Below are 14,496 nucleotides of genomic sequence, written 5' to 3'. Positions count from 1 at the left end.
GCTAGCACATCGGTTGCCAAGAATAATGTGCCGAGGCTTACAGATGCAACGAAACTCGCACCACGCACACTTGCTGTAGTGTTGGCGATTTATACGGGGCACTGCCTAGCTGAACTTCTTGCTGACTGCTGTCGAGCATACTAAATCTCGTCAAGACCACGCGAATCAAGACTCTCAATGCTCGATTCATTCCGAGTGATAGAGATTATCTAAATATGGCTTCCCCAAATACACCAGAGTTCATTACTTGTGCTTCATTGCACTATCCTTATAAGAACGCACTCACATGCACTGGATCGGTGAAACACATATTCTACATTGCATTGCCTCTTGCACTTATATGCCAGATATAAGGCACGCATTACGCACGTCGTGGCACAATGTATATAGTAGGCCTCGATACCCAGGAAAACACATGCGCAAAGCCATAAGTTGCCAGCCTCGTTGGTGTTTTTTTGTCTGCAATGTGCACCTTTGCCTGCACCTTTTGCAGTTAACATTTCTAAACTGATGAATTAATAAATATCTACCACATTTGTTTTGGCATTAGTCCTGATGGTTCGTGTTCCTCTGGTACTCGCGCTACACAACTACTGTTAGCTGTAGATGTCAACCCAACTGTACCTGACTACTTCACTGTAGTCAAGTGAACTTCTTTGGCATTGTGTTTATTTACACATGAATGATGATGATGTGCCTGCCCATTGAGGGCAAGGGAGGAGGGGCTATCTGCTGAGCCGGAGGAACATGGCGTGCTTGCACTCCTTGGAGTCAGCTGGGAAGTATTTGTCGTAGAAATCCAGGATGAGTTCTTCCACCTTGAAGCCAAACTTCTGGTACAGAAGTATTGCCGGATTGGTTGCAGATACATGCAGTGTGACATCCTTTCCCATGCACGTCTGCACACAGAAGAAAATGGGTTATATTTGTTGTCCAACCCTTCGCCCTTGACGTGGCACGAAGCCCAACATTCATAGAGCACTGTGTACATATCTGGCTACATTGTGTAAGCGTACGTGTCTTGGAACTGGTCTGCACCTGTCACGTGTCTTGCATAGGTGGTAGATAGGTCTATACTACACGCCAGATTTTGGTACACAGATACTGGCCATAACACGACTGTAACTGGTAGCCAAATACTAAATGGGTGCTCCCTTTAAAGGAAACTAAAGAGAAAAATAATTTCATCTATATTAGTAGATTACCCTTGTACAATTCCAAAAATGCCGCTCTTACATTGAGAAGACGCACGATGAACCGGAAAAGACGCATAAATGAAAGCTGATTGGCGATGCTGTATTTAAGTTACTGCACCACCTTACTGTGATGTCATGGATTTCGATGGTGTTTGTTCAAACGTAGTTCATTTTGTGTCAATGAAGACGGTCTACACTGTATTCTAAAAGAGTCAAAGAAAACCTAGAAAGTATAAAAAACATTTACTGAGCCGCAATGGCCCAGTTACGGGAAGATACCTTGAAATCAGTGATGTCACACTGATGTATTGGCACGAAATTTGATAAATGAAAGTTTGGTCTTCGTTTCCTCTTTTAGTAATCAACCTCTTGCTGGAAAAATAATGACAATATGGTTTCAAAGAATACCTTATCACTGTATACTGACTTATATTTATCTTTAGGGGCCCTTTAACCCTTTAAAGACAAGATATAAAAATACCTGAAGGAAGCAGTCACTGTATTTGCACATAAATAACGTGACCGCAAATATAATGCGAGGGGGGACATTTAGGTCTCTCTCTGTGTGAGGTTGTGCCACAAATAAACAGAAAGCTACGCATAAAAGCGGATGCCTGCAGGGCTTTATTCATCATTATTGTGAACCGCCATTGCAAAATAAAGTGAAAGGATGAATGCTGACGCCTTTGTCGCTATCGGTAAGAATGGTGTTGTGCTTTGCAACACCCACCAATGTTATTGGACTAAGCACTCCAGAAATGTTTGCAACACAATCTAATGGCAAAACTGTTCATAGATTGTGCGATGATGCAACGCCTGACATCAAAGACTGCTCGCCGACACATCTGCTCAATAGTGCTGATCGTCTTGTTCAAGGTTGCAATGAATACGCCATCCCCACATTGATTCAGCACTAACGGATTTCTAAATTAGCAGGAGAAAGAATGCGCAAAATGCACAGTAGCAACTTCCAGTTTGCTGCTCTTGCATGTGCGCTTCCGATAACATGACGCCACAGTAAGAAGCAGGCCATTCTGCTTGGGTCATCAAAAGACGTGAGATGAGGCAGGCAGCAGCAGCCATGCACTGTATTCTAGTTTGGCCATTCTATGCACTGCTGGCTTCAAGGAGCACACAACTAATTGTGTATCGTGAAGGTAATTGCTCTTTCCACAGTTACAGCATGCATACAGTGCTCGAGAAATAAAATGCGACAGAGAAACTGTCAATAGAACTCTCCATACATGCAATTAGTACTCAAAAGTACCATGTCGTCACGCTATGAATCTGGTCACCAAAGGTGATGTGAAAACTGATCTAGGTGTACAAGTCAAAATTAGGTTGACATCACAAGAATGCAGATGGTGGAAATGAAAGTATGCACATTAGTTAGCCGTAAAATGACGTGTTTCATTCGATGAGTACTGTACTGACTCCAAGACATATAGCCTGACAAGAGGCCTCTCCAGGTATATTTGCAGCTTATTATAGTAGAGTCAAGAGGGCTAGCCACTAACTGTAGGACAGAGAAATTATGACCGCAGAGAAATCTTCTCAAGAAATTAAACAATTCAGCAACTCTTTCATATTTTGAGGTACAGCGGATACAGCCATGCATGCATACATGACTTCATGCATCTGACAAAAGCATAAACACAAAGTTGTGCAGTTACCCAGTTACCCGCCGTAGTTGCTCAGTGGCTATGGTGTTGGGCTGCTGAGCACGAGGTCGCGGGATCGAATCCCGGCCACGGCGGCCGCATTTCGATGGGGGCGAAATGCGAAAACACCCGTGTGCTTAGATTTAGGTGCACGTTAAAGAACCCCAGGTGGTCAAAATTTCCGGAGTCCTCCACTACGGCGTGCCTCATAATCAGAAAGTGGTTTTGGCACGTAAAACCCCAAATATTATTAATTTGAGAATTGAACATATAGTGGTGATGAGGCAGATACACCTGCAACTTACAATGCAGCACTTTCTGGCCACTCCCCTAGGTCCATATTTTCTGATACATGTTCATCATGAGCTTCCAATACTCAAGGACACTACTACCATCAAGAGTGGCTGTTAACCAATAAGATATTACTGCCAGCAGTAATGTAAGATGCGAAAGGCGCTGATTTAGGTTCCATTCATAGTATGCGTTATAGATGTTATTCCCAAATTTACCATGTAGATAAAATTCAAAGTGACATGTTGTAGATACAGAGCAATAAATCAACCTTGCTGTGTCAGCTAATTTAATAAAGCAAAAACTTATTAGTTCATATTTGCATCTGACAAACTGATTAATAATTAGTGATCTTAAGTGGCATGCCATTCCGCTGACCCAGCACTGCAATGATGAGCCTCAAACCCATGAACACCTTTTCCAACAAGGATTCCCTTGGAGGTGCCACAATAAACTATCTTTTAGCATTCACAACTGGCTCACGCCAGAGTACCTGAATGAGGTGGTAGAGCATGAACTTGGCAATGCCTGATTTTCGCCACTCGGGGTGTGTGAAGATGAATGGGATGTATGCCTCGTTGAACTTGACATCAGGCACCATGAAGGCAAAGCCCACTACCAGTTTCCTGCAAGGAATTAGAAAGTTTAGACTAAGTGATGCAAACAGCCTGCGTATGCAGGTGCGGATGAACCCACTTATAATGATACCGGTCTTAACAATATATCAATACATAACAATGAGCAGCAAATGCATCGTCATCTTTCGTGCATGTTTTCTATGGAGAAATAAACTGCTTGCTACAGCGCTCTTATGTTGCATTATCGGTTATAACAATTAAATCCGCTTAATGGGTGTGTGTGTGTTGAAAGGGCAAAAAAACGCAAATCCTTGGAAAAAAGAAAAAGAAAATGCAAGCCACCGCATTCGCCTGCATGCCCCACACTTTCGCCGCACCTGCCTTTGTTACTATACACCCTGTGCAGCATGCATTTATCACTCCACTGGCCTCGCACACTCCTCTCCCGTTTCCCTTCAACTCCTCCAAGGTCAGCGTAGTCAATTCGCGCATCGGAGGGGTGGAAAGGAGGCAGAAGAGGGGCGCGCAAAGCCAGCAATGTGATGAAAGCATGCCATGCAAGGTGCACGGCACAAAGGCGGGTGTGGTGAAGGTGTGGGGCATGCCGGCGAATGCAGTGGCTCGAATTATTTTTTCACGCACCCGTCCTCTTCGTTTCCCGGATTTCGCATGGCTTTTTGTTTCGGTGCAGACACATAGTAGCCAGATTCCAATAGTGTGGCATGGGAACATTGCAGTAAACAGTTTTTTACACATAAAAGTTCAGTGTGGCAGCTTCTCATTGTTACATCTAAGTAGTTTTGTTAAACCTTGTGGGTTTAACAACTATAATACATAGCTATAACTACAAGTGGGTTCGACTTTATTTCTTTCTATCTAATAAAACCTTTGGATGCTTGTCCCCTTTGCTTTTTTCGTGCAGCCCGGTTATTACAATTGTCGGTTATAACAACAGGATTTGCTAGGCACTTCAATCCTTTTCCAACAAGGATTCCCTCGGAAGTGCCACAATAAGCTATTTTTTAGCATTCACAACTGGCTCACGCCAGAGTACCTGAATGAGGTGGTAGAGCATGAACTTGGCAATGCCTGATTTTCGCCACTCGGGGTGTGTGAAGATGAATGGGATGTATGCCTCGTTGAACTGGCTCGACATACTACCAGGAGCGGCACGTGCTGGACCCTGAACACTCAAGCCTTCCTTAAAATTTTTTCCACTCATCATAGCATCCTCTATTTTTACAGTGCCTGCCCAATCATACCACAATGCATGGGAGCTAGAGGTTCCCTATACTGGTGCCACATTTTGAGACATTTCATACTTGTTATAGTATGGTCAAGTTATGCTGTGCACTGGCGCCACTGTTCTGCTCCCACATAAAATGCGACAAAATAGGATTGACGTGACTCTGACCATGCCTGATAAACTGTGACCAACTAATGGAAAAGTGGTGCCCTCTATGTCAGCCCAGATTGTGGTGTCACAGGGCAGGCATAGAAAAAATACAGAATCGAGGCTATGACTCAACACTCCACCTTGATTGCAGAAAGTGGAGGGAAGACCTACTTTTTAAGTGAGATGGTCACCGTGCTACGTAATTCTGTTTCTTGAGTCGAAATTTCACAACAAGGCACTCATCATGGCATGGATTGCTGAGAAGCTTTACTGATCTGTAGGGTCCCCTATGTTCAAAGGGCACCAATGCTCTGCGCTTTGCAAAGTTGAGGTCAATTTCAGGCTATAGGGGTTATGCTATGGAGGAATGCCAACCCTATGTCTTACACCTTGATTTGTAAATTGCAGGGTGTAAAGCCATGTAACATAGTGCAGCACTATCAGCTGAAGAGCTCTGTAGCACGGTGACATCTTGGAAGGGGCCTCTAGTTTAACACACTGCATTTCTCAAGGTTTAATATATGTCATGATATGCATGTGGTGTTGCAGAAGAAAGCTGAAGAAGACGACGATGAAGGCATGAGTATAATTGCGCAATGGCATCCGAAAAAGGTGAAAAAGAATTTCCAAAGAGCCTCATGGCGTGAGCTTGGGATGTGGGAGCGGTGCCATTGTGAGGGAGGAAGCCGAGATGGAGGCAGCAGCGGTGGAAGAAGCAGCCTGTAGGACGATGGGGCTGAGCTTCTGCCTATGCCTGGTGCTCCTGAGCCTACGGTTCAACCACTGAAGCTGGTGTATGTCTGCAGGGCATCCAGCAGAGCACAGCCTCTATGATCCTGGCCTACGTTCCTGTCCTGTCGTGACACGTCATCTTGCCGCCCAGCTCCAGCTGGGTACCTCAGCAACAGCCCTCTCGACGCCTGTACCGTTCCAGCCGTGACCTCCTCGGACATCCAACGCCGAATTGTATGGCGAAGCGCGAACTTCCAATGAACTAATTCTGTAGCGTGCAGACTAGTTAGGGACTGCATACTTAGAAGTGTTCCATAGTAATGTTTATTCAAAGGTTTATGTCATTGAATTGATGTAGATATGTTTGCATGTGTGTAAGTGAGAGTATACACTTCTTATCTTATTTTCTATATCAGTATGTATTGACCACGTTCCAGAACCTACTATGGTGAAAAGATTTATGCTGTGACAATACAGTAATGACAGGGGACTGGACGGATGAACAGCCAAGAGGCACATGTTGTGTGCATACTCGCACCTGTAATGTTTTTTTTTTTTTAAAGCTGTTAGCATTGAATGCTGGTCAAAGAGCAGGGCGATTTTAAAATCACTGGGGCACTATAGACAGTTTGCATTGATGTCATCATAGCCACGAGAGGCTGCATAAACAACAAACATGGGAACATGACAGGTTGCGTTTTTTGTGGTGCAAGCACATCATACGGGTGTTCTCTAATGGCTCTGGCACAGGTGCCAGCAGCATTCTGGTCGGGTCTCTATTGCAATGAGGTGGCAGTGGATATTCTGCACTGACATCATCGCAGCCGCCATGACGGTAAACCAGGATGGAGAAAAGTCGTGTCCCTGACGTCTGGTAAAAGCTAGCTATAGAATGTCATTGTTGATGCATCTACAAAAAGAGTGGAGGTAAGAAAGTACATTTTGGTTAAAAAGCAAAGAAAAGCTGAAGCGCATGATCTGAACGGGGTATCTTGAGTGTCCTTAGACCAGTTGTACAAACTGGGGAACACAATGTGGTTCTACTGCATACATACATATTTGAGACCTCAAAAACGTAGAGCCCTTGTGTTATGTTGAGGTAAATAATTAAATATGGCAATTGATTTAAAGTTGCTGTGGTAGAGGTGCCTATCAGGGCAGCACCTATATTAATGCTTACCTGTACATGGCGACACAGCTGAAATCTGGGTACTGGAGGCTTTCTGACACTGCAAAAATGTGAAGAGAGGAAGAGGATTCGGACAAAGATAACTTAGGCCGTATGCACTAGAGTGCACTCTGCCGTAGCCACATACAACACGCATTCCTAATTTAGTCTGGATAGTATGTAGCATCATCATTCTGATAATGCTTGACCATGTGCAGTCAAACCTCGATTTAATGAAATTTGTGATGTAATGAACTATTTTAACTTCCTGATATTGGTTCCATTGGAAACCACATATTATTTCTGACACTGATAGGCTTTCTGACACAGCAAAAATGTGAAGGGAGGAAGAAGATTCGGACAAAGATAACTTAGGCCGTATGCACTAGAGTGCACTCTGCCGTGGCCACAGACAACGTGCATTCCTAATTTAGTCTGGATAGTATGTACAAGTGAAGCTTAGAACGACAGAAAGCTGAGCTAGTTGGTAAGGATTCATTATGCAAACTAGAAGTGAGGCGTGCAGACAGGACACAAGAGAAGAGAAGTGTTGTCCACTTCTCTTCTCTTGTCCTGTCTGCACGCCTCACTTCTAGTTTGCATAATGTACAAGTGCTTAACTGGCCCACAAGACTGCCTTTTAAAACAACATTCTGATAATGCTTGACCATGTGCAGTCCAGCCTCGATTTAATAAAATTTGTTATGTAATGAATTATTTTAATTCCCTGATCTTGGTTCCATTGGAAATCATGCATTATTTTTTTTTGCAATTTAACGAAGTAATTTCGTGACAGTTTTCATTTAATGAAGTTTTCAGCCATTTCAAGCATGTACTTGGAGCCTGTATAGCCAGTATATCTAGCAAAAATGTATAAAAATGTTGGCTGAGGTAAATTATTTCAAGCGTCCTACCGGAAAAAAAATTTTGAGCAGCAAAAACGCCGTCAAAGTGCACGCATTGGGACACCGTGGGCAAGACACCGCTGTGCCATTCGTCGCGTTGATTAACAATTTGAAAAACTTGCGGGGCTCGGAGAAACACGAGAGCTGATGATTCCTTTTGTGCTAAAGGGATGGGGAAGAAGTGAACATGCGGTAACGTGATCAAGAATGCATTAGGGGAAGGGAGGGGGAGGAGCAGGCATGTGGGCATATTTGCCCTCTGTTTGTGGAATGCACGTCTCCTCTTTGTGCCTGTGCATACACGGGCCACGTGCCGTATCTTGGAGGTAATCTTTCTGCACTGCATGCGCTCGTAACTGCACTATTATGGCCCGACCTTCATGCAATTTGTTCATAAGTGCCTACTAACAACATACTATCCACCAGGAATGCTCTGGGCATTTGTGAAGTTGTTTTCGCTACTGAAACTTTAAAACTTCGAATGAACGAAATTCACGATTTAAAGAAGTTTTTTTGCTGAAAGTACAATTTCCTTATATCGAGGTTTGACTGTAGTTTACTCTGAAGAGTTCCGACTATATGAACAAACTGCTTATTTAATCTCAGAGCTCCATACATATTTAATAAACCATGCTTCATTATGTGTGATAAAGTGACTGACAGTATTTGCTAATGTAGTGAATATACAGAATGTGAATATTGTTTTGTATAGTGAAAAAGGCTGTTCATTACTCAGTTAGATTTGCTTTGCTCATTGTTGGTTTTGTGTTGCATTTGATCCCAAAATTTACTATTCGCACTCTTCTATATTAGTGCTGTGCCAAGTAAAGGCATGTTCCAATTCCCTCCAATAAGGAAAATTGTGTACGTTGACATCAAAAGAGACAGCTTTCTGCATGCATTACGGCAATAACTTTTCTCACAGATACAGTGGAAATCTTACAGTCAATTCCGGGCCAAAAAAAGGTTCGGCACATGGCGTTGACAACAGGTATGTGCTGTGGCCGTACGTAGCAGAAGTCGATAGGGTGGCGTTCTGCAGATTGTGTCACAGATTCCTCCTTGAACCTGTTGCACAAATGAAAAATAAAAAAAGAAAGTAAGATACTATTGGGTGAGACATCACATGACCGCAGATCGTGTGAATGCAGCACTTCTTTTTTGTGCTTTGGAGACGAAGTTGAACATTCTTGCCTATTACAGCTGCGTCTCGATATAATGACCTCCGGACAAAACAAATTATTGCATATCATGAAGTAAATATAAAATCTGGCTAGCTTTATTTTATTTTAATGAGCATTTACTTCCATAACAAAACGAAAACTGTAAGATCTACAAAATAATTTGCAGCAAGGCAAGCATTTGTTGACTCGCTGCTAAAAGCATGTATATTCTGGTAGCAAAAATGTCAAATGGGAAGCCATATCAACTTGAAACAGCACATTCCAGGCGCACGTACATGTTTCAGCAAATGGCTTGGCTTGGATGGCCCATAGCCAGCAAGTCACTGTGCCACTTCTGTACGATCACACCAATTACATGAAAGTGCACTAACAACACTCTCAAAGACGTTTTTAATTTGGCACTGCTCACATGGCACCAGTAAGCCGCTGCTAAAAAAAAACAAAGATAGCTACAGAAGACACTTTGCTGACCTGTTGGAATCATCATGGTTGCATTTCTTTCCCACAAAAAAACAAAACAAATTGTGGGATTATTTTCACGACTCACAGTTGAAGAACCACTGCATGCTTTCTTTCAGTAAACCAGCCCGTCAAGGTAATTCCAAAATGAAATGGCTAGCGCACATGCATGGCTATAACTTCAATGGGATTTCTTCTCTTTGTTTATGACTTGCCTTGCATTCAGCTTGTGGGAAAGTATTTCTTCCAAAAGTTTCAGTCTCAGTGGCCTCGCTTCAAAGTCCCTGAAGATGAATGGCTTCAGTGTCCTGGAAGCAAATACACCATGTAAGCTAAAGTTATTTATTTATTTCAAGATACCTCACAGGTCCCATGAGGAGCATTGAGTAAGGGGGGGAGGGGGGCGTCATTGCAATACAGTTGTATGTGTGAATACAGCAAAGATGAGTAAAAATCATCATCACAAAACAGGATTACAGATGAAGAAGATGCAGTAGCGAACAAAACATTGGATAAATTTAGCATCCACACTGCTTGCAGACGTAATCAAACATTGTGTAAGAAAAAGTGTAGTTTAAAGCATGAAAGAGAGAGAGAGAAAAAAGTGTCAGCCTGACATTATATAGATATACAGAACATGGCATACAGAATGACAATTTTTTAGGCCAGAAGCTGCATGGTCAGGAGTTGCCTAAATTTATCTCTGTCCATTTGCATGACAGTGCTGTCAGGAAGGGAATTACACAAGCGGAAGGCTTGTGGCAAAGCTGACATATTAATTAAATGAGAAGTTTCCGTAGATGCGTGTGAAGCTTAAATCATTATTCATTCGTCATGATGTGCAACTTGCACGCTCCAGCAGCAAAGACGATGACTTCATTTGACGAACACATTTATGGAGCAAGGACAGCAATGCCACGTCACGACGACTGCTTAATGCATAAAGTGAAAGGTCAAGTTTCATAAGAGTTATGCTTAACTGCCTATTGTAATTGCGGGAAATTAATCAACTAGCTCAGTTTTGGATGGCTTCTAATATGCAGAATAAGTACTCATGATGAGGAAACCATATCGGTTATGCTAACTCGAGCTGCGCATATACGAAAGTCAGGAAGGCTCATTTTCGGATGTTACATGGGGATTTATGTAGGTTGCGACGAATGTACCCTAGCGCTTTTAAAGCATTAGCACATATGGTTGTTATATGAGAGGCCCAGGAAAGATTTGTTGCGAGATTAATGCCTAGATATTTGTACATTCAAGAGTCATACACTAGATCCCCATTCATATAATAAGAAAAACTTGAGTTAAAGCATTTGTGTGCGAGTCATTACGTTGCATTTATATGAATTAAGTATCACTTGCCAGGCATTGCACCAGTCGCTAATGCACTGAAGGCCACCTTGAAGAATAAGGTGGTTTTCAAAGCTGGTAATCAGTCGGTATATTATACAATCACCGGCAAAAATTCATGTGCAAGAAGAGATGTTATTGGGCAAACCTAAATCATACCTATTCATACCTATTCCAAACTTACACCTGGAACTCTGATCATGCTTCAAGTGCGAACCTGCAGAAATTAATTGACTGATGCAGACCGAGTGCTGTGACCAACTAAAACATCACTTGGATGTGTCATTGACTGATGACATTGCCTATTACTTGCTAAAAATTGCTCGAAAATGGCACATCTGGATGAAAATACAGTGCTGATTGTAATATATTTATACATTACCTATTATTTTTTCTTCATTGTTACTGTTCTGGGAAAGTGGTGTTCTATATTCATTTTTGGTGTCCATATGTGATGTAATAACCAGCAAAGCCCCACAATATAAATACAGTGAAATATCACAGGCACCCCGAGAGCAGTATACAGTGAAACGTTGTTGATATGATTCTGTTACATACGATTTCCCGGCACCAATGTTAACAATCAAGAACACAAAAAATTACGCAATACAGTTACACTTCCTTTTTATTAGTTCATACATTCCTGGAAAACATGACCTTTCGGCACCAATCATCGGCACAGTGCCAAACTGAGATCGCATGATACGTTTTCCAGCCGCTAGATGCCATGCAGGCAAGAAAAGAAGTGAGGCATGTGCGATTGAGAGCAGTAGGTACCTACCATGGCAACTTCTCCACAGTACTCACCCACCCATGTCACGTGAAAAAATCCGGCACACACTCAGTTTCCTTTTTTGGTAGTACTAGCAAATCTCCTCTTGGATTGTAGGAGGTTGCATTCACAGCTATGGCCACCGATCATATTGTGATAAGCATCTTCGCCCATCTGTTTCACAGCACATGTAGCCTAGCGCCATTGGAAGCATACTGCACGGTTCTAATAGGTGGTAACCCAAACATGTCACCATTCCCTGCTACAGGTTACATGAAGTGAGCATCTGGTGGCATGGTATTCCGGCACTGAGTGCTAGCTTGATTCCGCTTCAGTTTCACGTTGTTATCTTAAAAACACTATGCAATAGGAAAATGATGTATGTCATGGGTTGCTCAAGCCCTGCCAGTTCGATGCATGTCAGAATCTCATTATATGTTGGTACGTTAGTGCGGTTAGTACATTCATTTCTCAAAACTTATGAACGAGATTCTGCTGTACTTAAGCATTAAAGTGATACCATGAAAGCAGATAACTTGACTCGTGCTATGGAACCTACTTAGGGGCAAAAAAGATTGTACTCATAAAGTACTCTTTTTGTTAATTTCACGGTAATTTCACGTTGAAACCCCAGCTCCAGTATGCCAGTGCAATGTCAGATATTTCAGCATAATTTTTTATATTTTGCCCATTGTGGCTCAGTAAACATTCTTGATACTTGCCAAGTTCAGTCTTTGGTTCTCTTAAAATACAATGTAATCCCATCTTTACCTATAAAAATTAACTAGGACCAAGCAGGTGCCATCAAAATCCATGTCGTCGTAGAGAGCTGGTGTGTGCACTTCGTGGCATCCCCAACCATCTTTTGTTTCTGCGTCTTTTTTTTTGCCTTACCAAGCCCTATCTCAGGGTAAGAGTGGCTTTTCTTGGTAATTTAGAAGGGTGTAATGTACTAAGAAAAGTAAAACTTATTCTACTTTTTAGAATCTTTTTAAGAAAAAGCCCTCTCAAAGGTGTACGCACACAACTAGTACTTGAATTCTGCTTGAGAGTCGAGCGGAAAAGCTTCGTAGTCCTGCAGTGTTCAAAACGCCACTGCGTAATGTCACTTCTGAGCAGGCAAATGGGAGCACACTGCGAACATGCTCTCACGAGGGCTTGCACTTGTGCAAGCGGTATTGCCGAGACAAGCGCGAGCCACGGCGATGGAACTTTTTGAGAAGTTACACAAGTGGCCTCGTTTGCTTACGGGAAAGTGCTATCAAGAGAGTGGTTGTTACAAGTGCCGATTTTTGCATCTTACACTGCTTACCTCTGGGTGTACGGGCTGGCTATGCACTCCAACTGTTCCTCTTCAAGACCAAGTATGCGCGTCACAAACGACACATGATTTGGAACTCCCGCCATGCGAGCTGTTCCTATAGTCACCTAGACAATGAAAGATGCCGGTTAAACAACACCTCGATCCCTTTCAGCATAGAGAGCGGCTACCCAAAGAAACAACCGAGGCGTTCGAGATAAGAACATTAGATAATGCACGTGGCAGCCATCCTTCGAATGCTTTACCTGGCAGCAAGTGTGTGTACCTGCACACATGTAGCAAGCACAACCAACTTATCCCAGTTTTCTTGTTTTCTGCATGTAAGCAGAGCTGCAGGTTGAAGAAGTACTGGCACAAAATTCTCTTTACTTGCAATTGCTTTTGTGTTAAAGTGAAAGTCTAAGCTCTCTAAGCCTAAGCAAGAATACTGCGAGCATCAGTGTGCTCTAAATAATTTACTAATATAATTGTTTCTATCAACCAGTTTTGGTACATAGGAAGTTAATGCGTCATAATCCAAGAGCTCATCTCATTTCTGTAATCACTGTATCTGCAAAATGTGAGCACAGAGAGAAGAAACCCGCACCATACTTTTTCTTCCCTTATTTGTTAGCAGTATCATACCTAGCCTTACGCTACATGATGTCATGACAATTTTGGTGACACAAGCACAGCATTCCGAAACAAAACTTAGTACTAAATTCAAACAGTATGCATTTACGTTTTCCGTTCTTCGTACTCGTTTACTGCATCCTTTTACATGCAAAAAAAAGTATGCGATATAGGGTTTCTACAACTTCAAAAATATGTGTCTGTGCTCCTTTATTCAGTGTGTGCATTTTTTTTAGTGCTGTTGCACATTTTCAAACTTCGATGACGTATTCTGGACTATTGTATTTATGCGAACCCATCCCAGCTAGCATAGCTTGCCGTTTTTCTCACAAGTGCTCAGACACTGTATTGTGGCACACAACCAATATAAAGAGGCCTGAACATCAACTGAGCAACTTCAGTAGCAAGCAGAATGCACGGAAAGAATCGCACAGCACAGAGACAGGTGCATGTGCATGCTTAGGAAGCAGACCACCCAACCCTGAAAATGCAACGAGAGTGCAAAGATGAGGCTAGGCATCTTCATTCTGTGTTGTCTCGTCTTAGCACTGTTTTGCATGCAAGAATGTAGTAGACTGACCGGGCCGACTTGGTGTCTCAAAACTTTACAACACACTAAGCACACTGTGCCAGCTTGCAGTTCTTAATTTTGAAACACTAACGATGATCACAAAAGTTGCCGAATGCAGTTAGCTTTGCATTCTTTAGCAGCTGGCAAAACATTAGACACACTGCATGGTTGCACAGTGCTCGCAAGGCAAATGCAAAGAAAAGCAAGTACAGCTTTACAATTTATCAAACAGCTTGCGGCATGCACCCTCAATGTAAGTGCAGTGCTGTGCATTACTGCAGTGCATTACTGTTTTCT

The 14,496-nt window shown here is 42.6% G+C and overlaps 1 protein-coding gene across 1 annotated transcript in view; it reads right to left on the bottom strand.

The window, feature by feature from the left end:
- Nucleotides 1-652: 652 nt before the first annotated feature.
- Nucleotides 653-14,496, bottom strand: part of Atac2 (Ada2a-containing complex component 2) — a 40,032-nt gene continuing 26,188 nt past the window's right edge. The window contains exons 13-18 of the mRNA XM_065456220.1: nt 13,008-13,123; nt 9,786-9,878; nt 8,871-8,995; nt 7,035-7,083; nt 3,642-3,774; nt 653-899 (exon numbers count right to left, since the gene is read on the bottom strand). Coding sequence (XP_065312292.1) covers nt 726-899; nt 3,642-3,774; nt 7,035-7,083; nt 8,871-8,995; nt 9,786-9,878; nt 13,008-13,123 — 690 coding nt within the window. The 3' untranslated portion in view covers nt 653-725. The remainder of the gene's footprint in view (nt 900-3,641; nt 3,775-7,034; nt 7,084-8,870; nt 8,996-9,785; nt 9,879-13,007; nt 13,124-14,496) is intronic.

This window comes from Dermacentor albipictus, chromosome 9 (genome assembly GCF_038994185.2).
Source record: "Dermacentor albipictus isolate Rhodes 1998 colony chromosome 9, USDA_Dalb.pri_finalv2, whole genome shotgun sequence".
Lineage (NCBI taxonomy): Eukaryota > Metazoa > Arthropoda > Arachnida > Ixodida > Ixodidae > Dermacentor > Dermacentor albipictus.
This window is presented reverse-complemented; position numbering and strand designations above follow the sequence as displayed.